Source organism: Anser anser (genome assembly GCF_964211835.1).
Source record: "Anser anser genome assembly, chromosome: 5".
NCBI lineage: Eukaryota > Metazoa > Chordata > Aves > Anseriformes > Anatidae > Anser > Anser anser.
The window spans coordinates 62,716,343-62,742,537 of record NC_139725.1 but is presented as its reverse complement, the minus strand read 5'-3'; the positions used below and the strand labels follow the sequence as shown (position 1 = coordinate 62,742,537).

At 45.2% G+C, this 26,195-nt stretch overlaps 1 protein-coding gene across 2 annotated transcripts in view; it reads left to right on the top strand.

Annotated features, from left to right (window-relative positions):
- The first annotated feature begins 1,385 nt into the window (after positions 1–1,385).
- Positions 1,386–26,195, top strand: part of PELI2 (pellino E3 ubiquitin protein ligase family member 2) — a 76,783-nt gene continuing 51,973 nt past the window's right edge. Inside the window, exons 1-2 of one of the 2 annotated variants that reach the window (XM_083837824.1) lie at positions 1,386–1,572; positions 26,056–26,185. In XM_083837824.1, the coding sequence (XP_083693950.1) occupies positions 1,520–1,572; positions 26,056–26,185 (183 nt within the window). In that variant the 5' untranslated portion in view covers positions 1,386–1,519. Of the gene's footprint in view, positions 1,597–26,055; positions 26,186–26,195 lie in introns of both variants that reach the window. The other variant, XM_083837823.1, reaches the window with a different exon arrangement.

Below are 26,195 nucleotides of genomic sequence, written 5' to 3'. Positions count from 1 at the left end.
ATTAATAGCTAAATACAATTTCAGCCAGGGGAAAGCTCCCGGCAGGAGGAGCTGGGCTCGCTCCCCAGCCATGGCTCCGGCCAGGGAAGATTTCCAACGAGGGCCACAAGCAGCATCGAGGCCATTGAAATTACTTCTCTTTGTCCTCAAACGGGGTGCGGAGACCTCGATTTAGGGCCGGTGGGAATTCCCATCCTCCACGGGCATCGTTTTGGGGCTAATCTTGTGGGTTTTCTCCTTGGTTGGGAACTGAAGGAAAGCGAACGGTGGGCGTGCGTGGGGGCTGCTTGGTGAGCAGCGCAGGGTGGCGAGCCCTTGGGTGTCACTACAGAAAATTTAGGGTTTTTTTTTTGCACCCTGCTGCCTTTTTGGTCCTGTTTTGTGCTCACAAGGCCTGGTGATGGCGCGACATGGGAGCATGGCCGGCCTGCTCGCTGAGGGACCTGAGGGCAGTGACGCGACGGCCTAGGTGCCTGGGGCTGGGACCTATGGATCTGGTGGTCTGGGGCTGTGGGCTGTGCAGGATCCTGTCCCTGAGGGGATCCTGGCCCATGGGGGATCCTGGGATCACAGGGGATCTGCACCCAGGGGGGATCCCAACCCATGGGGGATCCACACCCACGGGTGATCCCAGCCCAGGGATCAGCTCAGCCACAAGCGGCATCGCGGCCGCTGCAATTACTTCTCTTTGTTCTCAAACGGGGTGCGGAGACCTCGATTTAGGGCCGGTGGGAATTCCCATCCTCCACAGGCATCGTTTTGGGGCTAATCTTGTGGGTTTTCTCCTTGGTTGGGAACTGAAGGGAACTGAACGATGGCTGTGTGTGGGGACTGCTTGGTGAGCAGCGCAGGGTGGCGAGCCCTTGGGTGTCACTACAGAAAATTTAGGTGTTTTTTTTTTTTGGTTCCCGGTGCCTTTTTAGCCCAGTTCTGTGCTGCACAAGGCCTGGTGATGGCGCGACATGGGAGCACGGCCGGCCTGCTCGCTGAGAGACCTGAGGGCAGCGACGGGACGGCCTGAGGTGCCTGGGGCTGGGACCTATGGATCTGGTGATCTGGGGGCTTTGGTTGTGAGGGATCCTGTCCCTGAGGGGATCGAGTCCCACGGGGGGATCCTCGGATCAGAGGGGATCTAACCCCCCCCCCCCCTCAGTGCGCGGCCCCTTTAAGAGCAGCCCCATCCCCTTTACTCTATGTTTACATAACACACACCGCCCGTACCACCACCGCTCCCGGCTGGGGGGGGGGAGGACGGGGACCAGCGCCTCCTTCAAACCCCGCCCCCTCAGCGGGCGGCGAGCAGCCGGCCGCTTCGCCCCTCCCACTCACCCGCACTTGGTACGCCCCGCGGGCGCTCCTCCCGCTCCCCCCGCCCCCCCCCCCCCCCTCCCGGGGTGTAGTGGCCGTCGCCGGGCGGCCGCGGGCGCAGAGCGGGCTGGGACCGGCCCCGGCGGGAGGGGGAGCGAGGAGGAGGAGGAGGAAGGGGAGGAAGAAGGGGGCGAGACCTCGCGGCGCCCCCATGTTCTCCCCCAGCCAGGAGGAGCACTGCGCCCCCAACAAGGAGCCCGTCAAGTACGGGGAGCTGGTGGTGCTGGGGTGAGCTGCGGAGGGGGCGGGGGGGGGCTGGGGGCAGCCCGTGCTTCTTCATCCCTCCCTCATCATCCTCGTCCCGCGGCCGCTTCACCCCCCCCCTTTTTCTTAATTATTTTTAAAATTTTATTTATTTATTTATTTATTTTTCCCTTTTTCCCTTCGCCGGTCTCCGTGCGGGATGATGGGGGGGGGGGGTTGGTTTTGGGGTTGGGGGGGGGGTGGTGGTTTTTGGGAGGAGGGATGTTTTTGGGTTCGGGGGGGGGGGGGCTGTTTTTGGGGACAGGGGGAGATGGTTTTGGGGTCAGGGAAGGTGGTTTTGGGGTCGGGGGAATGGAAATGCTGAGGTTTCCTGCCGGGGCGCCCCGTGCGAAGCCTTGTTCGGCCTCCCCCAGGACCCGTGCCGGAGCCGCTGGGAGGTCACGGAAAACCCTAAATTTTTTGGCCGTTCGGGCTTTTTTTTTTTTTTTTTTTTTTTTGTGGTCGTCGTTGTGCTCGAGGGGTGCCCTCCCGAGCTGGGCTCGCCTCTGCGGAGCGGCTGCTGGGGTGGCAGGGGGCTGGGAGGCGTGCGGCCAGCCCCGCGCCTTCCTCCCTTGGGGGATGCTGAACGCTCCTCGCGGGGGTGTAGGGTCAGGATACAGGTACCGGGGAGCAACATGCAGCTGCCAGCAAGGACCTGCAACGCCCGGCGCTCCAAAGGCTCAAATTTAAGTAACTTGACTGGGGAAGGACGTCTGCGTCAAGCTAAATCCGATAAAGGAACGATCTCGCCGTAATAATTGTGAAAATGGAGGGTACCCTCAGCTGGGCAACGCCGCCGCCAACCATAAAGTCACGGTGTAACGTTGAATCTGTAATTACATATCTGTCATTACATCGGGGCGCGTAGATTGGTGTTGTGCTGCAGAGGCTTTTCGTGCGCAGCTGGAAGCGTTTTCCTTTCTGTTGCTTTACTATTTTTAGGCGCCGTTGAAAGTACAGAAGTATGAAATGTTTTGGCTCCGGTCTCACCATAGCGAAGTGCGGCGTGCTTTTTTTTTTTTCCTTTCATATGGAAATGCATCGATCTCGGCTTATCGGTGCTGCCCAAGGTCTTGATCTTCGCTGCAGTGTGTTGAAACACGCCAATAAAATTTAAATAAACTTCCTATCGCCGAGCGTAGTTGTTATTTGCCTGTCAGCTGTTCCGTAAAGCTACCGAGGTTACATTGCCTGGGTATTACACGTACTAAAAAGAAAAAGCGCACAAATCTTCTCGTCGTTGTAGTAGGAAGCCTGCGAGCTGGCAGCTGAGTGTGTCTGTGGTCGGTCCGTCTGCGTAGCCTGCAACGGGACGCGGTAAGGCACCGGCTGGCACGGTGCACTGACGTGGTGCGCTCCGTGGAGGTGATGTAGGAAGAGGTGGACGTGACGGGGACGATCCAGGGAGCGCAGGAACGTCGGTAATTACACTTGGATGGGTGTGTTAAGGGCCGTTTCGCACTTTCGGGGTTGATTGCCACGTTTCCAATCGGATGTTTTAAATGCGATCGGTAGCGCCATAAATAAGACAGACTTGTTCGTTTTTTTTTTTTTTTTCTTTGGTGACTCAACATTTGTGGCTGGGAATTCTTGGAACAGCTTAAGCATCTGTTCTGTAGCATTTAAAAAAATATATATAAATACCTGTTTTGTATTTCAAAATCTTCCAATCTGGAGTTCAGTGTAGATAAGGCAGTATAAATCTGCTCTGCTCGTCAAAGTGAGGCCGAGACCCCTCAACTGCAAAAGCCTAGCATTGCAGCTCTTGTCGTAACTGCTTGATTTAAATTGATGGGACGACCTCACAGCTAATTTGACCAAAAAAAAAAAAAAGTTGTTTTGATACCTTGGAGTGTTTAAAAAAAAAAAAAAAGGCATTGGTTGTGATGCTGATGAATAACTTCTTGAGCTGTAAGACCTTTACGCTGGGGGGGGGGAAATGATGATGAACAAAGAAGTTGACCGACCTGGCAAACTGCTGAGAGCTCTGTTTTTAAGATGATAAAACTTTCCCTTCATCTTCTGAACCTACTCTGCCTTTAATATTGAAGTAGGATGCTTCGATGCTTGGCATAAACGTCAAGGGGAAGGTGTCCCCGGGTGGGTCTCCCACCGCGACCACGTTGTCTCGTGGTGGTTGTGATCCTGTCTGTGCGTTGCGGAGGGTAAAGGCAAAGGTGTCTGCAGTTGGTCGCTGCAGCGAGGGTGCTTCTAATCATTTCTCCCGGTAGCCCGTGACGTGCTTTCTGTAAGTGCTGTGGCAGTTCGTGTTTGGTTAAGGTTTTGCTGAGGTTTACATAATCAATGCTGTCGCGGACGAACCCAGTTTGTATAAATCAAGCTGGGCAGGTCAAGATGGCTGGTAAAGAAGAGATCATCTGGCTGTGTACATCTGCTCGTAGCATCATCTGTTCACAAAAGGCTGTGGATTTCTTGGTGAAGTAGAAACACTTGTAGTCTCTTTTTCTTAGAGCATTATTTGAAGTCCCTTTGAAGTAATATTCCATTATGTGTTTGTTGGGACGTGGGGCTGGGGGATTTGGGAAGGAGATGCTGAACGCAGGGTGTCGTGGTGTTAGGGGATTGTTTGGTGTGCCTGGTCAGGGACTCAGAACGGGTCAAGGTTCGGCTCTGGGCTGGACAAAACCAAGCAGCCCCCTCAAGGTGCCTGTCCTGAGGCCCGTGGCTGTGGTTGCCTGGCTCTGGCAGTGGGGGCACAGCGTTCACTGATGGGGTTGGTGGGTGCTGCTGTGAGACGTCTGGCTTGGGACTATGTAAGCACGTACCTTAGGCCGTGCGTGCACCTTTTGTAGGGTTCTCCAGTGTTTCATGGTGTCGGTGAGCAGCTGTGACTTCTCAGACAAGCGGTGTGGTTAGTGGTGTCAGCTGAATGAGGAGCACCAACCGCACGTCTTAGTGGCCGAGTTCTCTCGCAATGAAAGATTTGGGCCCTGACATTACGTGAGCTGCGTTTGGTGTCCTGCCACCAGTTCTAGGGGTTTCTGATAGGTATGTGCATGCAGGTGTAATATTTCTTACTACCAAACGCTCCTGTTGGCTATTCGTTAGCAAGGAAGTGCAGAACGTTGAGGAAAACTTTCTTATAGACTTCATGGATTTTGCAGTATCCAATCTTACTTTATCTTGCTAAACAAGAATAAGGGCTGCCACTCAGTCTTGCTACGGTGGTCACTTTGAAATCCTTGTCAACATTTTACATATAACTTTTCCACGGGCAGCCATTACAGTAAATGAATGAGTGAACTTGCTGACTGTGTTGCCCAGAGAGCTGCTGTGAGTTGTTCTGCAGCTTCGTTTGGTGTGGACCATTGGATATCCTTGGACAAACAGGCTGCAGCTCTGCTTCAGGTTAACCTTTTTCAAAACTAAAATTCTGATCTATGTTTACAGTGATAAATCGATGATAACCTTTGGGAAGTTGTCCTGATTGATGGACTGCTTCGTACTTTGAGCAATTTAGACTTGAAACGTGCCTTTGTGTTAATGTGAAGGGACCTTCATTTTTAGACTCCTCTTTCTCGCACAGCCTTTTTCTGACTGATCAGAGTTCCTCCTTAATCACTACCTTCTTGATGAGCTAAATAAAGTTCTTTAAGTGTTTCCTACTTTCAAGTACGTTTCCAGTTGTTAAATTATCTGTTTGGCTTTTCTTAGAACTCCTTTTGTTAATCTTCCCGACCTGCAGAGCGAGAGAAGCTGCTGCGAGGTGCCAGCAATGCTGTCGGATGCAGGAGCAGTGTGCTCTCTGCTCGTCCTTGGTGTCCGTCTCCTTCTGCTTACGGTGAAGGCAGAGGCAGGGCTGGTCCTGGCTGCGGTGCTGTGCTCGGGGCTTACGCTGCACTTGCATGGATTTGCTGCTGGATGCGAGCCCAAGGCTTTGTTTCGTGATTCTGTAATTTTCTTCGCAGTGCTGTGTATATATATTAGTGGAACTGCTTAGGTACCCGGGGTTCTGCTTTTGAACCTTATTTTAACTTTTGAAGCTTATTTTTAAAATGTACTTCAGGCTTCATTTAAAGGACAGTATAGTAAAGTATAGTAGCCACCCGTTAAATGTGTTCAAGGTCATGATTCTCCCAGGGAATCATTTGCTTCAACAGTCATAGCTGGAAGGCTGCTGTTCTGGAGAAACTGATGCATATACATGTGTGTGGGGGGGTATTTGATATTGATGGTGGTTTCTTGGACACCTTTAAGCTTCTATTCTGTTAGATCTTAGGTGCTACATATTGAGAATGTGATCAGTGCCAGCTCAGAGCTTGTGGGTAGATTAATCAAACACCAGAAATATTGTGTCTGAATAGAACATTAACTGCGGGGTAGGAAAAAATAGCAGGAGAGGTTATATATGAGGAAAGATTGGTGGATTTTTTTCAATGAAAGCTTGTGTATGAAGGCTGGGTAGAGCAAAGGTTCTGCTTCATTTACACTGAGAAAGAAAACACATCCGAGTCGGCTCTCTGTGAATATCCAAGCTATTCCTTGGAGTACTTCTGACTTTCTCAGACTTGTAGGAGTGCAGATCTGTGTTCAGCTGTTGGCTGCATTCACAGCATCCTGATCCCGATGTAAAATCGGAGAGCAGGAATCTCAAACTCGGGAAGTTAAGATCTATGTAAGTTGAAGCAAATCGGAGCATCAAACATCTGTGAGTTTCATGCTTGTTGTGGAGGGAGAAAAAAAAAAAGAGGAAACTGGGTGCATTTGGGAAGTTAAGCTGTAATCCCTCTGGCATGTACAGGCAGTAGGTCACATGTAGAAGACTATTTATTTTTTTTTTTTTAAATAGGGAAAACAGACTGTTTACTCCGAGTAAACAAGTATGATGAATGTAAGGCTTTGTTGCCTCTGACTGATGCACTTCCCGTGTAGAGCCAAATAACTGCTCCTTTTCCCCCTTGGCACAACCAGGGGTTCATAGTTTCCATTTTCAACTGGAATTTATAAATGAGTAGATGCTATGAAAGTCCACTTGGCTCTACTTAAAAATGTGCCTGTAAAACTAGGAATGACTTTCTAGGCTATTAAGATTTTTTTTTGTTTTGTTTTGTTGCTGAAAGCAGCATCTTGTTGAAGCTATTTCATGCTCCATCTTAACAGCAGGCTGTTCTTCAACTGTGATTACAAGGTTGCTTGAGAACAGATTTTTCCTAAGAAGTCAGGAACTTTTTATTATCCAGTTCAAACTAAATTATGGCTGCTTTATACTCATTGATTATCGAATTAATGCTGCCCTTTAACTTGCTTAATTCTTGTTCGTTAGTAGTGATAGCACACATCAGCTTGATGCTTTGGGAAGATGCAGCCTTCTTTCCCTGTGCTCCAGGCTGCGTGAATGGAGCGTGGCACTGAGCCTGAGCCAACACGCCTTGCTGAAGGTAGGGTTTATCAGTGCAGAATGCCAGCAGAAGAAGTCTTACAGCTGTTTGCAAAACACCTGTAGGCAAAAAGATGGTAAGGTGGGCTGAACCAGCCCTTGCCTTGTGTCATTTTTTTTTTCTTTCTGGTGTTGCCACACGTGTTTTTGGTTCTGAATTTGCCTCCTGTCTGTGACTAGTATGGGTACAAAGCCTAGTCTTGTAAAGGAGACACCTCTATCACGTTGTACAGTTGGCAGTACGACCTCACATTTAGTAGGAGTGCTGCTGGTGTCACCTGGGGTTGTTTGGTTATTCTGCACTGTCCTACACGTGGCTCTCTTACTGGTCAGCAAGGAGAGGGAAATTGGGGAGGATTCAGTCTGAGTGCCCAGCTTCATGCAGAAACTCTTGTTGGCTTCCAGGTGTACTTTGTGCTGTCCGATAACCCGAAATCTCATTTCCGTTGAGGATAATTTTTATTTTATCAAGAAATGTGCTTGGTGTTTGCTCTCGCTCCCTTCCAAGGTCAGCAGTGAAAAGCTCATGTGAGGTTTGTCCCAAGCCTAGACGTTGAGCAACAGGAAGAGGGATGCAAGTCTTTCCAGAAAGACTTGGAAGACAAAGCTACTCACTCTGTGTTTTTTTTTTTTTAAACACTTAATTCAGTAAGTGGTGGTCTCATGCCGTTCACTTCTATCACCTGCATGTGCTAATGCTGTATTGGAGGGGTTCCTCTTTTTCTTTCAGCTGACTTATTCAGCTTTGGACAAGGAGCTGTTCAGAATTTTATACTTCCCTTTAAGTAGAGGCTAGGATATTCCATCAGTTCTTTCTCTCTAAAATCTCTACTAGTCCTGGGTTATTTCTGCTGAAGCTCCTTTTATTCTTTTAGCAGGGAAGAGTCTGGCCACTCTGAATTAGATGAAAGGTTGTTTCCATGCCTACGTAAATGTGTGCCGCTTGTACTAGGGCTCCTTTCTCCTGTTTACTATTTAACAGGTCTTTGCTTTAGTGAGGTGTGAAACTCTTCTTTAGTTGGTAGCTACTTGTCAGTTCTTGCAGAGGAGCGACAATTCTCCTTTTATTAGTAAGATAAATATTATTTATTCTCACGTTTTAGACAGCTACTGGTAGAGCTTTACGCAGTTTATTACTGGGTCTGGAGATCATCATGTCCTTCAGATACTTTGGGGGGGGAACCAATTTGTAACTTCTCTGGCAAGCTGTAAGTAACTGGGATTAGACTTTTATAATCCTATTACTCAGTGGCCTGGGACAGGCCTCACTCCTCACACCAAGCCAGGGCAGGAGGGGCTTCCAGAGCCGCAGGTGAGCGTGCGGGGCAGAATGATAGCCGGAGCAGTGATGTCCAGCTCTGGCACCCCATCATATGTCCTCCCTGGGTGATCAGATGTGCCCCATGTGTGATATCCCTTGTACATTTAGCCTTGTAGTGTGGCCACACGTGCGAGTACTCTCACTGGGTCTCTGTACTGTTGATGTCTGTATAATTGGCAAGTTTCTGGCTGTGTGATTTAGAAACAAAACGACCAGCGGAGGGAAGGGTGGCAGGCACAAAGCTGTCTGTGGGGTTTTATTCATATCACAATGGGCACCATAGCTCAGGGGGTTCAGCAGGAAGAGTCGCCTATCTTTTGGGGTTTGGCTAGCTCTTTCAAAATAAATGTCTTTCCTACAGCCCCTGCCACAAACAGCACTGGTTGACTAGAACTGATAACGGAGTGTAAGGTGCAAGGAAGTCTTTATAGGAAATCTTTGCATAGGAAAGCTTCAACAGCAGTAGTAGCAACATTCAGAGTGTTTGAAAGCTTGATACTGAAGGGCTGGGTGGCCTGAGAATAAGGGGGTTTTAGTACAGTTGGGTTATGAGTAGTGTGTCATGGAGGTGGCACTGGACTTGTATTGGCTGGGTGCAGCTTTTCTTTTTCTGATTAGTACAACTTCTGTGCCTAGTTATAGGGCCTTTCTGGGCAGGATGGGCAAGTATTGACTGTTTGCACATAAGGTTTGTTCAGTTCTTCCAGGGCTCGACTATAAAGTCCCGTGAGGTCAGCCAGAAGCGTGTGTGCTGCTGCTTTATAGGGTCAGTTATTAGGTCAGGATGAAGAAAGAACAATTCGCCTGAAAACTTTCCTGTTTCACAACAGAAGGGCTCTAAAGATGAAATAGATTATAAACAGTTGTGAAAGTGGGTACAGGCAACACTTACTATGCTTTATTTATTTATTTTTATTAAAAACAAAGTAGTTTTGAGCTGAGCTTGATTAGGCACGATGTGAAGGTGCTGACTGTTGAGGACCTGTTGGGCACGCTTCTCTTGATAGCAGCTTGTTCCACTGGTAGGCAGGGAAACCGAGCAAGCCCTGTCTTGTGCTGCTGGAAGGGATTTATTTTTAGCTGATTTTTCCCTATTTAATAATATCATCTTTAATATAGGGCTTAAGTACACTGTATATCCTGACCTAATACTCATCTGCTATATCTTATTGCTTATGTTATCTACAACATAGCTACATGTCTGACTGTAGCAGTTAATTGTGTTAAGTAGAGACAAAAGCAGTCATTTGCACGGTAAGACAAATCCCTAAAATGTCAATTCATTGTGCTGCCTTCCCAAAGGAGTGGGGACAGGCAAGAAAACACAGATAGCTGACAGTGTTAAAAAGGAGAAGGCCTAAAAGCATTAGTCTTCTTGAGTACTGTAATGCTAACTAATCTCTGTTGCGAAATTCTCCTTTCCTCCTTGCATCCAATGAATTGAGGACAAAGGAGAAATGTTGGCATCATCTTTCTCTGGTTGATAAACAACACTTTTTAGAAGGCAGTCATGTCCAAGTGTAACGATGTGGTTAGTAGGATTTCAAATTACTCCTCACCTTGAAATACACATGCTGTCTTCATTTTAGGATCTAGTAAGTTGATAAATTGTCACGAAGGAACTTTATTCTCCAAACTTGATGGCTTTGGTAATGCTTAAACAGGTAAGCTTCAAACTCACGAGGTACATCCTCGTAGGGCATATAAATGTCATGGACAAAGACAAAGTGATACTGACTGTGAAGACAATTAGTCACTGCATGAAAATAAACTAAAATTGAAGCATCTAAAAGCTTAAATCTCCTTTTGCATATTCCAAATAAACTGGAGACCAAATGTGCAAGCTCTCTAGCACGTGCCTTTAGGAAGAGTGAAAGAAATGTTTAGTCTAGACACAGAAGTTAATGGGCTGAAACTTTGATATAAGCACAGCTGTAGTTCTTCACATGGAGCAGCACGACTTTATTTTGATTGTTGCTGTCTGATCTAGTAACGGCGTGGTTGTAGTCTTTGAAACAGAAGTAGTGTGCGTGTGCTTCTTTCGTAGGAAAGACCGGACTGCTGAAAGATGCCGAGAGTCGTACAGTTCCCACACATCCTGTGGCAGGGTTCTGCCCATCTCTGTAGATCACCATGTATTTTAATGGAACATGAACTAATAAATCAAAATGTTCTTCCATTTGGCTGTTCTTCCAACTCACCTTCCTCCTAGTCTGCACTTGACCTCTGAGAGCAGACAGCTGTGAAACCCAATACCTGGGTTCAAAAATCTCTTTGGCTTTGGAGGGGAATATTTTGGAGCAGTTATGGTTCATTATCTTGTAGTAATTGTCCTCACCTTCCTGCTAACAGACATGTAAGACGTTGTTTGAATTACTTTCTGGATCTTAACGCTCGCTGGAATAGTTTCCTGGCGCATCAGGGAGTGAGTTGTGAATTCACAAGTTTCGTGTGCGGCCTCTTGTCACGGCCTGTGGCCAGAGGAGGTTGCTGGGCCTTGCTGCGTGGCTGTCCCCGCTGGTAGAGCAGCGCTGGGGACAGGATTTGATCACGAGCGTTTGTTAATCCGATTCTGCCACAAGACTTCATTAAATGGGCTGTCAGTGCCTCAGAGGCTTTTGGCAAAAAGTACCAGCAAATGAAACCAGTTGATCTTAGGGCCAATCTATGAGGAGGCAACTGTTGGCTGGTATGAGCAGCTGAGTGCCTTCCTCCATCAGAGCTAAATCTTGAGACAGAAGTTTGGCAATAGCCAAACAGATCGGTTTTGCGTGGCTTTCTTGCTCCTCTTTTGTCTTTAGCTGGTCTTCACCAGATTAACAAGAAGCCATTGACCAGGGTGAGACTTCCCTTAGGTAGGGTGTCTGGATGAAGCTGCTGGGGTACAGACTGCAAGCTGCTCTTTTGTTTTTGTTTTTATTTTTTTTAGGGATGTGTGCCGTGTTTGTCATCAACTCCGAAAGGATTTTTTCAAGTAACTATTTTTGGTATTGAGCCCCTGCACCCGTTAAAAGACTCTGACAGAGCTTTCCCAAAAGCACTCTAAATATGTTCCTTCTTTTCAGTCTGAGAGGTAATTAAGCCTTTTTTTGCTGTATTTTCACAATCTGCTTGCTGTCAGAGCAGAAGAGCCTTAACTTCTGACTTCTGTTTTATGCCTTACTTTCAGTGTTTGAATACAAAATACTGTTGTTATATTGCTGGCTCAGCCTTGCCTTATCTCCTCGGTTGCACAATCACATTTCCAGCTGTAATGCTTGAATTAAAACTAGATATATAGCCTTCAAGTTGTGAGTTTACAGTGTGCAGAGGCGGGTGTAATACAGCAAATACCTTTCCATGTAAAGATTCAGGAAGACTACAAAATATAAAGTACAGTTCCTTCTGTAAGTAAAGCTAGGGTTTAAGCGATTAGCAGGGTCTATGTCAAGCCCGAGGTACCCTCCTAGTTTATTATGTGCGATGTGACTTTAAATTCAATGCAGGAATTGGCTTCTGATCGTATATTATGACTTTGCACCTTAGACTTCTTGGAGAAAACTGGTTTATATTAAAGCTTTGCCTACTGGAAATCTCTCAGCATAGAGAGAACAACTGTAAAGCAATACTCTGTTAAAGAGTAAGCGGATCTTTCTATGGCAAAAATGATTTGTTCTTTCTCCTCTGGGCATTTTGTAGCCAGTGCAGGCAGGAAGGAAGGAACTGGATTTGGGGTTGGCTGGATTCCAGCTGCAGGCTCTATTCAGACCCCAGCCAGCGAGAATATGGGCTGGCTTCTAAGTTTTGGGCAGGGATGGCAGTGTGAGAAGGAACAGCCGTCTCAGTTTTGTGAGCTGACGAAACTTGCTGTGAGCGTGTCAGGTGGTAAAAGCGTGATGCTTTGTGCTGCGTGGAGTTAGCGAAATGCATTAAAGATCAGTTTGTCATGCGTAAGTCAAGGGAGCAAAGCAGTTGGGTGAAATGAATAAATGAGTGGTAGGCGCACACACGATGCTTTTTAATATCCAGAAAATAAGTGTATTCATTTGTAAAAGTAACAGCTTGTTCATTAGAACCAGATGTGCTAAGTGACTTTATGCTTTTCCCCCCAGCCCCTGCTGCCACCATTCTTACTTGTGCATGAAGTAGGAGGATTTGATGTAAGTGACTGGAAGTAGTCTCGTTTGCTTAAGTGAAGGTCATTTCCCACCTATATTCATGATTAACTTAATATAAAGAGTGGTGTGGTTAGGGATAACGTGAAAATCTAAACTTTCTTTTTTTTACTTCTCCTACTCCTAGGTGTTAAGTATGCTCTTGCCGTTTTTTGAAGAAAGGAGAGTTTTGGTTATGCACAGGCCTATGCACAGTGTGGCATCATAAAATACACTAGTCATAGCTGTTGTCAAAAAAAAAAAAGTATAGCATGTTGCACTTGACGGGATCACTTTAGTTTTTTATTTTTGTTGTTTTCTTTTTTTTGTTTGCTTTGGGGCTGGGGAGGGGGGAAAGTCCAGATGCTGACTTCAGATGTGCAGCTTGTTTTGGAATAAATTAAGCCTTCGTAAAGTGCAGAGAAATTCTGTGTAGGTGCCTATTTCAAACGGATCATCGTAACTGCTTGTAGCCTCTAGAACTGCTTAGGAGTATTAAAGTGGTGTGAGACAGCGTTGAAGGCTCTGATGCCACAGAGGGCAGGCGTGGGGTAGGGGCAGAACCGGGTAAGGAGCTTTAGGGTGATGACCCAAACAGATGGAGTCAGATGTGAGGTAGCTGCTGCTCCCCCTGCCTAGGCAGCCCCGCTGCTAGAGGACTCCACACCGCAATCTGCCGGCACTGCTGGCTCCCTGTTACAGTCATTTTCCATCTGCCTCTGATGAACACTGAGTGTTCATCCCTGGAAGAGGTAGTGGCAGGCGAGGCTGTAGTCTGTAACTGGAAATGAGGTATGTCATTGAACAGATTTTATTCCGAAGCCTCCCAACGCTGTTTGGGCTCTATTAAGGAGAGTCTGTAACATAAATCAGCCCCCACGTCCCCATCCTTCGTTAGACATCAGGGATTCATGTGCCCATGTTTGCCTCGCTGCTCAGGAAGAAGCTCAATTGGAGCTGTCACCGTAGCAGACAAGGAATCCAACTGCAAGACACGTTACCCAGAGGAAATCATGCTTTGCTGGCTCCTTGGCTTATGAAATTCCTTGTGTTTGACTGTTCTGTGTCGTTATCATTGCTTCACCTCTCCTCCTTGTAATATTTGTGGGATGTCAGCCTTGAGTGAATGGGCACGAGCGCAGGCATTTGTCGCTGCAGCTAACTGGTGTGAAGAGGTCTGGGTGCCGAAGCGCTGTGATCCCTATGGGCAGCCTGGGCCACGCCATGAGGTCTGTCCCAGGTGGCTCCGAAGGAAAAACTCAGCAGAGAAGATCTGTCTGTTGTGTTGTATATGAAAGTCAGCGTAGTGCCTTCCAATGGAAAATGTCCGTGGTAGCAAGTGGGTTACTAGAAAAGCCTTAAATAAGTGTTCTCAGTGAAATGCTCAGTGCAGAACCAAGATCTTGTGGTGATACGTGCTTTTGTTTTGGATCAGCTCATCTGTGCTTTTTCAGTGGAAAACGATGTACCTCAAGAAAAACTGAGTGTCTTTTTTCCTGGAAAATCAACCTTTTGGAGGCATTCTGAACACAGTTGGAAACTTTGGGAACTACAGATAATGTCCCGTGTAGCTCAGCAGCCTCATCCTCTTGCATCTTGTGCATGGGCTCAGTTCAGAGCCCAGATCGGTATTCTGTTACTCAGTGTAAACCTTACATTTTCTGCAGGGCAAAAGTTGGACTTTCTAAGTGCTTGTAAAACCGGCCAAAAGTCCCAAAGGAGAAGTTTGTTTGGGATCTGTCCAAATACGAATGTTTCTCTATCAGACTTCAGGCTTGTTATGTTGTAATGGGTGGTTCCAGGAGATGGACTTGAAGTTTTACAGACTTAAGATACAAAAAGAGGCTGAGATGCATTTCTGGACATCTTCCCTGTCTTCTACTAACTCACTTGGTGGTAAAGTGATGGCATCTCTCGCACAAGAGATTTCTACATAATGGAAGCAAACGCTGTAGCTCTTTCCTGTGTTTTTGATAGAGCATTGGGAGGAAAGTAAAACAGTAGTGGGAGAACTTTACAGACAGTCTTAGAGGTATAATGTCAAAATTTTGACAGGGTAGTAAAGGAGTATTTTTTTCTGTAATAAACATGCAATATGTTCAGGTGGGCAAGGCAGAAGAGGTAAAAATGTAGGTATCTGTCAAATGCTTACGTATGTACAAGTACATATAATCTGTAGAGGTGTGTACATCTATTTATACATCCTCATGTGCTGGCAGGGCAGTGGGATGTGGCATTTCTTAACAACATATACTCCTCTGGTCAGTTGGAAACAGCAGCTCATGGCCCAGGTACCCTTATGGAGGTTGACTGCAGGTATAAAAATTGGTGAGGGCAAAAGGGAATCTCTTGAGCCAGCTGTAATCGGTTACTTGATTTCCGTATCCTTGCACTAGATCTCTTCAGAAATGCTTTGCTGGGGAATCCACTTCCAACTGCAGTCTTGGGCTCATCAGCTTTGACTTCTCCAGCTGAATTTCCATTTGGCTTGCAAATGCTGCTTTAAGTCCTGTAATACTATTTGGGATTATAGCCTGTACTTTGGGAAACGCTGCTTTAAACAGATCCTCTGTATTCTTGGTGTGGTTTGCTGTATAGTGCTCCCTTGCCTTTAAAATCAAAGAAATCAAGATAAATAAAGAAAAACATGTGGGGTGGTTTTTTTAAAGCCGGTGAACAAAAATAGTAATAGTGTGCTGACTGTGTTTGTGGGTGTTGGCTAAGGAAAAGATTTCCAAAGGAAGAAAAAGAGAGAACTATATGTGGTTTTAACTTGTTTTCTGTTCTACAAACCATTGTGCCACTTGTGTGCATTACTTCGTATCAGTTGGAATGTATAAATGCAGGTTTTCTGAAACTTCACTTTGTAGAGCCTAACCAGAAATAGGCAGGCTGGATTAGCGCTGCAAATAAACTTAGTGAAAATTGTGGTCCTCCAAGAAACTTAGCCGCTGCAGAGCCTACAGCGTGGCTTTAGGGTTTCGATGGTGGCATCCGTGTATAAACAGTTTAGCATAGTTGGCTTGTGACCGCCCCAGCACGTGTCTTGCTGCATCACTGACAGCAGCGTGCCTTCCCATCCGAAGACACGAGCAGGCATGGACTGATCTGCAAGGAGCCGTGAGTGGGATTCTTCTGGAGATCAGAATCTGAGCTTCTAGAAATGAAAAACTTCAGGCGTACATCACTTATGTGACTTTGATTCATTCTCAGTAAGCGTATGCAAATACGTTGTGATTCCAAAATATTTATGGGGTTTGTCTTCTGAGATAAAGTGTCTGTAAAGGTTCGGTGTTTATTTGGTGTAACGTTTTGGGAAGTCCTCTTAAGGGAAGAAGAATCTCAAGAACTTTGCATTAAAGTGTAAGACTGAAAGACTTTGCAATTAGAAAGCTATATGGAATCAGAATTGTTTTCTCTGATCAGCAGTAAGCATCTAACAGCCGTGCAAAGTCTTTTCCTGGCTAGAGGTGACTGATTAACTTTGTTATAGATTATGATAAAAAGCAAACGCCCAAGGATGCTGTGAATTAGTAAGCTGTCAGGGTATTTTAATTCTGAAGAAGATACATTGAAGTCTAGCTCTCTGCACTACTGCACTGTTAATTTCTGCTCTATTAAGACTTGGGGTGGAAAAAAAAAAATCATAGCTTCAGCTTTACAGCAATGCTTGCTTACCTCTGCTGAGGTTTTATCTTTATATCTACCTCATAAAATGCCTGTTCTTGGTTTGTATTGTTTGGAGAATACGAATTGGAAGTACAGACCCCTGGCAATAACACGGAATATTACATGCTGAACGTAACCATGGAATGAATCTCAGCTAAGTTGGCATGTCTGGTCCTACCAGGCGGTGGTGGAGAAGCCCTCTAAAAGGCATCCCATTGGGAAGCTTCCAGCCTGCGGATCTTGCTGGGTACTGGAAGGCAGAAAGGAAACTCCTTGGTTTTTCCCTTTACTTGCCTGCTCGGAGCAGGCCATGCGGTAGATTGCCTTGCCTTTGGCTGTGCCGCCCTGGCAGTCAGTGGTGATGCAGCACCGGCGATATCGAGGAAGCTGCTGTGTTATGAGAGGCAGTAACGTCTGCAAGTGCTACGCGGGAAGAAACCCAATTACTTATTTTTCTAGTCCTGAGGCAAACATTTGGGGATCTCTTAAGCAGCTGGGATTGCACAGGGAGCCGTGCGTGTGTAAGGCTGTCTTCCCTGGGAAAGTAAGAGGGATGTTGAAATTGATATGATTTGACATAAACGTTGCAGGTCAGGATACAGTAGCTGAGTGCTTCACTTTCTATTCAGTATGCTGCCTCTGAGCTCACCTAGATTCAAGAAATAGATGTAAATTTTCCCTCTTCCTCTGTGCTAAATGATACTGGAATGAACCTGAAAAGATTCTTGTCATGCTTGAGTGTTTGAAAAAGCTGTAAGTAACAGACCCTGCAACTGATTGTCTGCGGGATCACAAAAATATTACAGCTGCTTGTGTTTGGAGGATAAGCAAAAGTGATAGCTTTCTTATTTCAGTTATAAAATGTGAGCAGTCAAATAGTCCTTGATAGCGTTTTAAGGGGAGCATTTGGCAGTTTCGGAAATGAGTTGTCTGAGTTGTGCGTTTGGGTTAATGGCCCAAATGATGCTTTGCATCCAATGTAGCTTCTCCGTAATGCTTAATGCAGTGAAGTTTCAGACATAACGTGATGTTACTCCTGTTCATTCCTCAGACTAAAATTTGGGCAGTTTGCTTTTGCACCTTCAGGTATGCATGAAACACAGATGGGTTGGTGGGAACATGCTTGGTATGTCAGAGCAGGTATGTTTCGTAGTCTCTTGTCCCCCTGCATTACGTGAAGTCTTAATTTGTTTTAATTTTGCAACTTCCAGCCACTTTTGATCTGCTATTTAAGAAGAGACTGTAAATTGTTTCCATGTAAAACTGTGTGTGGGTCCTAAGTCTGTGGTGTTTTGGTTAAACAGACTTCCCCCTTCGCTTCTTTTCATTTTTATCAAAACCCAGCTGTGCATTGTGCCTTTCCTTTGAAAGGAATTTTGTGTTTATCTGACTTGTTTTGAATGTAGTGAAAGCTAGATCTCGCTTTATCATATCTATCTGTATTTAATTTAACAAAATGCTGTATCAAATAATTTCAGTGGTATTTGGCTAGATTATAGATAACTCCCAGATGAATAGCGTTTTTCCTAGTATGAGAGATTTGGGGTTGGTAAGAAGATTCTTTAAACATGGTGCTTTGCCCACCTTTTATTCTCCTTTAGCTAGAAGAAAAAGCACGCTTTGAAATGAACTTGATTAGTTTATACCCTGTATTTTGCCGTGCACTGGCATTGTTGGTTTTATGCAGTGGTGAATGGTTTTAGTTGACAGCTTTGGAGATGGGCTTAAAGCACTGAAGGAAATTGCCTCCTTGTTAAATGAATGCTGGGGGGGAGCAGTAAAATGCTGGAAATAAGGATTGTTAAGGAAGTCATTATGTGAAAGAACTGATTCTCTTACCCTTTGCTTTCTAGAAAGAAAACCCCTTGCATTCTAATGCTCTTCTGGCATATTACTTATGTTGGAATTGGGATAATAGTGTCTTAAGTGGTTATAGAGACTTGCTGTGGCTGTTTTTTTCTTTTTTTCCTACTGAAGGTAGCTGCTCTTTTTCCCTGCTAGCCAGATGGCTGTGGATGACTGCTAAGAAATGTATGATGTAGGTGCAGCTATACTCATTCCTGTCTCTGGCTGTAGTGTTTAACTGGGTTGCTTGGGTAGGTTTTCAGCTATTAAGTTGTTTGAAACAGGCTATTTGACTACTTTATTTGAAGCTCATCCTGAGGCTCTGGTAGTCTGCATCAGCATGTTCCTTCGGGCTTGTGAAGAGGATGAGCATTCATCAAACTCTTGTGCTGTTCGTATAGGTGTCTTGCAGAAGCCTATGCAGCATGTATCCTCCACTGCTGCTTCTTGAAATACGCATTTCCGTGTTGTCAATAATATGTACAATTGAAGATCTTTTTTTTAATAATGAAATTAATGTTACAATGCCAGTTGAAATTTCTACGGAAATATGTCTTTCAAAGCTGTGACAAAGGTCTGCTGTCCTTGGTTTCACAAGAGCGGGAAAAAAAAAAAATATTTTCCAGAAGAATTATCTGGGTCAAGTAACAAACCACTTGTTAAGCAGAATTTGGTCAGAGTTTAAGAATTTTCTGAAGTAAGTTTCCCCCTACTGCAGAAGAAATGTGAGATCACTTGCACAAGCGTCAAAATTGTGGGTTTGATCAGATGCAGTCTTTATATGTTAAACGTAGCTGCTGTGATAAAACCTGACCCCTGTGCCCCTCATTTGGAGACTGGTTGCTTCTGCCACTTGGCTTCTGTGTTTGCCTGCTCTGTAGACTCCTTTCTGCATCAGGGAGGGGGAATATCAAAATGACAGGGGCTTGGGCAGTTTGAATGAAACTGAATGTGTAGTGCGAATAAAGCAGATTAAATGCAGCTCTTAAGAGATTAACGTGGTATTTGTAAGCCAATAGTATCCTTTCTCTTTATATAGGGGTTGAAATTTATATAGATCAGGTGTTTATCTTCTCGGGTTGCCCATATTATGTAAGCTAAACACGGAGAAGGGTTAGTCAGATGTATTTTCTCTAAATACTCTGCTTTAAAAGAAAAGACAATTTTTTGCTACAACGGCAGGATTGTCCTGCTGCCTGGGGAGGAGTCGTGCTACAGCTGATCAACCAGCCTTATCTGAACCATAGTGTGCCAGCTCTTTTCAGGACTTTGTGGGGTGGGGGAGCTGGGAAGAGGCCACAGCAGCCAGGGATAGGTTCTTTCCCTCAGCCGGGAGCACAAACCAGAAGAACAACCAGTTCTGTTCTGGAATGCTAAAGGAGAACCAAGGTCACCCCGGAGAACCCCTGCCACTTCCCACGTGGCTTCTTGCAGTGTTTTCGGTAGATAAGGTTCAGCTTAATCTGAATACCCTGGGAAGGAGGGAAGTAGGTTCTAGCGTATCTGATGTGTTGCAGGTGGCCCTGAAAGCCTTTTTCACAATGTGCGTAACCGTTTAGCCGTGTGTTCAGCTCATCCACACTTCTCTTTCTGATGAGAAAGAGGCTGGCTGCATTTGACCATAAAAGCACAGTAAGTTTAGCATAGAGCATTTAGTCAAGGTGGCTCCTAGGTTCTTAATGGTAGCAGGAGCAATTGCCACTATCTTTTGGAGTATAGTAAAAAAGCATTTTTAAGGGTCCATATCTATAGCAGACTTTTCGAGTAGTCTCGGTTTGACAAGTAAAAATATCCCCTCTAATCACTAGGCAGCCATGCTAACTCAGCCTTTGCTCTGACAGTCCGCCTAATAATTACAGGGGTTATCAGGTCAGGCTGCATTTCACTGAAGCCACTGCAGCCTCTTCGGAGGCTCTAGGGCTGTACGGGTAGCACTAAGCTAGGCAGGCAGTCCTAAAACCTGGTGCTGAGGGCAAGAGGCTTGTGGTGAGCACACAGGATTGATCGCTGTGCCAACAAGTGTCCCAGAAGTACTGGAGAAGGGGATGCTTTCTAAGGTGTTTTATAGGGGTAGAATGACTTCCCAAATGCAAGTTACAAGAAAGAATATTTGTCTCGGAGGGGGGGGGTGGGAAATGCTGATTATAGCCACACTTAACTATTCTGACATACCTTTCTCAGGAATAATCAAATTCACAGATGCAAAAACATCCCCTTAATTGGGGAAAGAGATGAGACTATTTGGGACTTCAGAACTTGCTTGTTTGGATTTTCTTGCTCTACAGGACGACTGCTTTATTAAGCTACTCTGCTGGTAGAGTGATCAGGAAGCATTTCTGCCTGTAGAGATGTCTTAGCCAGCAGAGCCTGAGGTGGAACTATGTGCCTTTCGTTCAGGACTTCCTCCGAGGTTGCTTAAACCTTGTGTTGGATCCGTGGCTCTTGTTAATCAAAGGATGGAAGCCCTTGTCTTATCCATAGATTACTCGATGCTATAGTTAATAGTAACAAATTCTACTTAAAGCTACTTTAGTTAGTGCTGTAACTTCTTAGAATCTTTTATTTCAGAGAGAAAAATCAGATGGGAATCGAGTCTTCTAGCACACGAGGCTGCTGTAAAATGGAAAAGAGAACAGGTTATTTAGGTTCCTTGGTGGATTTGGCAGGGAGAACAAGAAGCTTGCTTTGACCTGGATCTCTCTTGTTGCATGGATGGGGGAGAGTTGTTACTCTGAAGATGCTGAAGTCGTAGGACACATCTGTTGAAGACATATAAACACTGTTTGCAAGGTGGAGAGGGCTGGCTTTCCAGATTAACCAAAATGTTAACAAATGTTGTAGATGGACTGGATCAAGTCCTCAAGTTGGGGATGGACTGGGTGGCGTCCTGCAGTTCTGTCTAGCTCCATCTTCTGCCATTCTGTGACCAGCAAGCAGGCGTATGCTTTCCCAAAGGTCCACGTGGTGAGAAGGGAAGGGTGCATCTCCAGAACACCAAAGAGAACCTTTTGGTCAGTCTAGGCTCCTTGAGCTAGCTCTGCAGATTGGAAATAAGTAGACTTATTTCTGGGGGGTGCTGGCAATAGTACTCTTCTTCCCACCTCCCGGGAACTTCTGCGTTAGAGGGTTTTCTTGTAATCTGTGGCAGTCATCTGTGAAGCACTACAGTGTTTGTTAATCAAGAACCAGTCCTGCATTCGCTGCCAAAACCTCAATCAATATTATTTTTAGAAGGAAAAAAATAGAAAGTCCCAAACCATTCAAGTTACTATGCTGAAACAGTACAGTAGTTCTGTGTACAAAATGAATTGTTCGGTATGGTACAAGGGGGTGGTGTAAAGAATGAAATATCAAGAGTTGAATTACCTAAAAGGAAATGTAAGTTCGTATATTTTGCTGTCAATATTCCATATATTAGAACTTTGTTTGCATTTTGTTATAAACTAGCATGTGGACTTTTTTTTTTCCTTTTAATCTGTGTTCAAGAAAGTAAAAGTTGGATGCTTCAGCAGAAAAGGGCTTTCCAGTTGGTCAGGACTCTAGCCTACAGTTGTGAAAAGCCCTGCAGTTGGATATTGGCAAGGTGAATAATGTATCTTTAGACTTACAGTGTTGTAGACATCGTAACTCTAGGCTCACAGCACTGCCAAAGGAATCTTTCTCCTGCCCCTTGTGCTTTTTTCCTCTTCTTACTGTTACAAGTGCTTCAGTGGCCTCCCAGTGCACGGGGGAGCAAGGTATCGATGTGGTTTAAAACTAAATTTAAAGCATAAATCTGGTTTTATTTCCAATTCATGTGAACCAGGGAGGGAAGTTGGGAACAAAATAGCAAATGAAGGGTGGAACTGCCGCTTCTGGCTGCGGTGTTGGCCCACGCGAGTTCAGTGATGGTTTCAAATAAAAGTGTAAGCCCAAACTGACTTTTTGCTCTGTGCTGAGCATCTACTGCTGTACGATACCAAACACGGCATCAGAATGTACTTAAAAGGAAAAATTCACTCAAGCCTGACTTCACAAGGAAAGCAGTTGCTAATACTCTTGCGGCTTTGTTGTTTAGCGCAGCAAGGACGTGCTCTGGGTAGCGTGTCGGTTGTTCGAGGCTGAGGCTCTGAAATGGGATAGTTTGCCCCTAAAAGTTTTGTGTGCACTGGAGCCCTTGGTATTAGTGGGGAAAGCTAGGTGAAGTCGCTCCTGTTTGCTCAGTGGAAGTATTACCGGTGAAAATTACTACCTGACCTGTTTGTAGTCAGTCTCCTGGGAGCTGAGTTGCATAGGTATGAAGAAATGTTTAAGTTTTGTCATAGTTTGTATTTTCCTAGCATTTTAAAACTTGGCTGCAAGCAGCAGCTTTTGTGTATGGTAGCTAATAGCTGTTCTCCCTCATCTTGGGGGTGACTTCCATGAGTTGAAATCAAACTTTTCTAGGTGCAGGTCAAGATTTCTAGAGCTCTTCCCCTAAATTACAGGGGTCTCGCTTAGTTCCTTTTAAAAGGAGAAGGGGGAAAAGAGAGAAGGAGAGTGCGGGGACCCAAGACACAACAACTTGTGGAACAAGCATCCCATGAGCATTTCCAAACTTGATGATCTTTGAAGTAGACCAGTAGGTTGCTACAAGGCTAGTGGAAAACAGGAACTTGCCGCAGTGCTTGGCCTGTGGGAGAGAGCGTGTGTGGCCTTGCTCTCCGGAGAGCGGAGGGGAGGCCCTCGTGGCGTGTCCCAGCCCTGGGGAAAAGCGGGACGGGAGTTTGCATGTCATTGTATAGCAGAGTCCTCCCCAGTTTGATGTAAATCTGCAGGGAACTGGCTTTGTTAGTGATGGTGCCCGCAGCCCGTGCCAGCACCGCTCCCTTATTCGCAAGGAACAGCGCTGTCAGCAGAGAGCTGTCCCACGAGGTTTCGCAGCGCCAGCTGTCCCGGGATTGAGGAGCGTGCGGAAGAAGCACGGGGCTGCTCTTCTACCCGCCATGTGGGAGAGCTTCAGGAGTGCCCCTCAGACCCGTGAGGGAGCAGGATGCCCTCCATGCAGGTGCATTTCTCCTGGCGCGAGTTGCCTTAGCTGGACACAACGCTCGCTTTCGGCTGCACGTGGGTGGTGCCGTCTTCCTGTGAGGCAGCTCAGCTCAGAAGGCCGACGAGGCCAAGCCAGCAGGGTGGGTGCACGCAGGCCCTACTGCAGCTGGGGAGATCCCGTGGCCCTAAAACTGGCTCCTTTGTGGCTTTTTTTGCCACTGGGGTTGTTCAGGAGGTGTCAGGGAAAGGTGGGGCCCAAGCGCTGTGGGGAGGGCTGGGCCGTGGCACACAGCTTGAGAAACGTGGCCTGGAAAAAATGAGCTCGTCTGCTGGCTGTGAAGGGGGAAGAGGCAAATTCTGATGCTAATTTTTTCTCCTGGGAAACACATAGGTATGCCGGTAATTGTCCTATCTCCTTTTTAGCAGCGTCGGATCAAAATTAAACTTACAAGTCTATAATTAAAGCATAACAAATAGTAAAAACTACTTGAGTCCTCCTGCCCTTTTCACAAAGGGAATTTAGAAACTGGCACAAAGAGAACCTTCGTGAAAAACTTGTCAGTGCTAATCAGGACGAGCGAATTAAACTTTCACTTTGCTTGCATTTCCTTCCTATTTGAAGTTTCCAAAAGGCCTTTTAACCTTGAGTGGCTTCTTTCTTTCCTTGTTTAAAAACTGTTTAAATTCCACAAAAAAAAAAAAAAAAGAAATGAAATCAAGTAGCCTTTCCAGTTATAACTGCTTTGTGTATATGGGGGGGGGGAGATAATAACCCTACCCTCTTTTAACTTTCATTGAAACTGCTTAAGTTTGGTGCTGTTAAATAGTTATATGAGGACAAAAATGTTTAATTACAGAATATAAAGCTAGTGATGGTGCTACTTATAAATGATTTCTTCAGGAATTATCGGTTTCTTGGGTTTTCAGGTACAAATACTGGTAGGACGAATATTGTCTTTAACTCTCCTACAGTAAAAGTTTCTGGCGTATTTGTGGTAATAGTGTCATTGGAAGACAGCGCATGTATGTATCTGAAAAGATTCAATTTGCAGAATCAAATCACTCACGTGTTGAGGGCTTGTATTCGAGTTGCCTGTGGATCGTGTTGATGTATTTTTCTATGAAGCAGTCTCTTTTGTGGTGAGAATCACCTGTGTTAACTGAGTGCGCGTGTAGGGTTAATAACAAGTTTTCTGATATGAATAGGCATGAAATAAGTAATTTACTCCTGGTGTTCTGCTGTGCGGGGGAATCTTTGTTAATATTCCAGAGATACAGTAATCTTCCCTGTGAAAATAAGAGTGGGAGAACAAGTTCAACTGTAGCCCAGCTGAAAAACTCTTAACTTCTTGTTGAGTCATGGGATCGTGTTTTTTAAATATTTATTTAAACAAACAAACCTCAAGGCTGGTTTTAAATGTTTTAGAATATTTAAGTCCTTATGTTCTAGAGCTTAAATTTGAGGCTGTAATCTCCAATCTGTTCTCCTTTGTGCTCATGAACATTCAGTGGTCCTGCAGCTCAGATCTCAGGTACTCAGATGCTGTTCAGGAGAAGTTTAAACTATTTTTCTGTGTGAGGCTGTAGCCTTCTGCAGGGCAGTGCTGCAGGGCTTCAGCAACAAGACTGCCTGGTTTCATCTGCTGTACTTTTCCCTTTACAAAAAGATTCAAATCTCTCCAACTACGTTTTCTTGTTAAACAAACTAGGTAGGTATGCATGCGAAATGGTAATGATATGAAAAGTATAATTCTGGGCTACTGCATTGCTTTTTCCTAGTCAGCAGTTGTCAAAGAATTTCTCGTACAACCTGAGCAATGAGTAACTGTTGGCCTCCTCTGGGGCTACAAACAACTTGTTGTAACCTGAAGATAGTGTGGTGGATGTAGAGCTGAACTCCTTCAAAGTGCAACTCTAAACAGATGAGTTCTCCTAATTTTTTTAGCCTCTTTTGCTTTTCAGGGAGTCTGTCACCTTTAAATCTTCCTTTTCCTTCTCCTGTCCAGATTCTTTTCTTTGTTGTGATGTTAGCTTTTAATCTCAAAGGCTGTAAGAGAGGAATAAATGTGATCTAGTATAGAACAGACCTTCCCAGTAAGACTACTGAAATCTGGAAGTGGAATTGCAGCTGTAGTTCTTCAGGGAAAAGTCTGAAAACTCTGAAGATCAGGTATGACAGGGGCATCTGTGCTGTAAGTCCAAGCCCTGAGAGTGCTTCACAGACCAGTTGCGAGTTGTCAGGGATGTTACAGGTGAAGGTGCTATGATGAGAAGCGTTTACCTTTCCTAGGTCTTTGGGGAGGGGGAAATGTGATTTCCGTGCTTACGCACTGCAAAGAAACTTCGGTTGGTTCCTTCCCTGGGGAAGGAATTATCCCCTTGAGGCTTAACGCTTCTCTGAATAACTTGTCCACTGGGGCTCTGTCCTGGGAGAGATGAAAGAACTGGTGAAGGCTACTGTGCTACACCTGATAAAGGCTGTTATTAACAAGTCCTCAAATAGTCAGATGAATTAATAACACTCATGTCTTCCTTCGTTAATAATAAATGAAACCTTTATGATTAGATTTAAAAAAATCCTATGTGGCTAGACTAAAATTCCATTTCATTTAGTTTGAATTGCCCCTAAATTGTGTGGGTTTTTTTCCTCCAATCACTCCTTTTCTTCCACTTGTCTTCTCTCCTCTTACGTGAGCTGTGGGGAAGGGAATGGTAGGGTAGAGCAGTTTTCAAACTCCCCATGTCATGAAATTGCAGAAAAGATTTAGAACTTGTTCTTCCAAATTCCTTTAATTCTAGAGGTGAAGAACTATTTCTGTGGCTGAACAGCTCACTATCATTTGTAGTTGATGACCTTATTAGCGATGAGTAAAACTTCAACCATTGGCAGGAAAGGAATGTTGGAAGGCCCATAGTAATTTAGGAAGCAAAGCTGACTCGGGCTGTTACTTGTTTTATAACCACATCCTTGAAATTATCAGGATATTGTGACCAAATTACTGCTTTCCTTTTCTGTATTCTAAATTGTTGATGTTTATTTAAATGACAAACTTTTTGTTTCATTCTAGGTATAATGGCTCCCTCCCTAATGGTGACAGAGGACGCAGGAAAAGCAGATTTGCCCTTTATAAGCGACCTAAGGCAAACGGAGTTAAGCCCAGCACTGTTCACGTGATTTCTACTCCTCAAGCATCCAAGGTATGCAGCA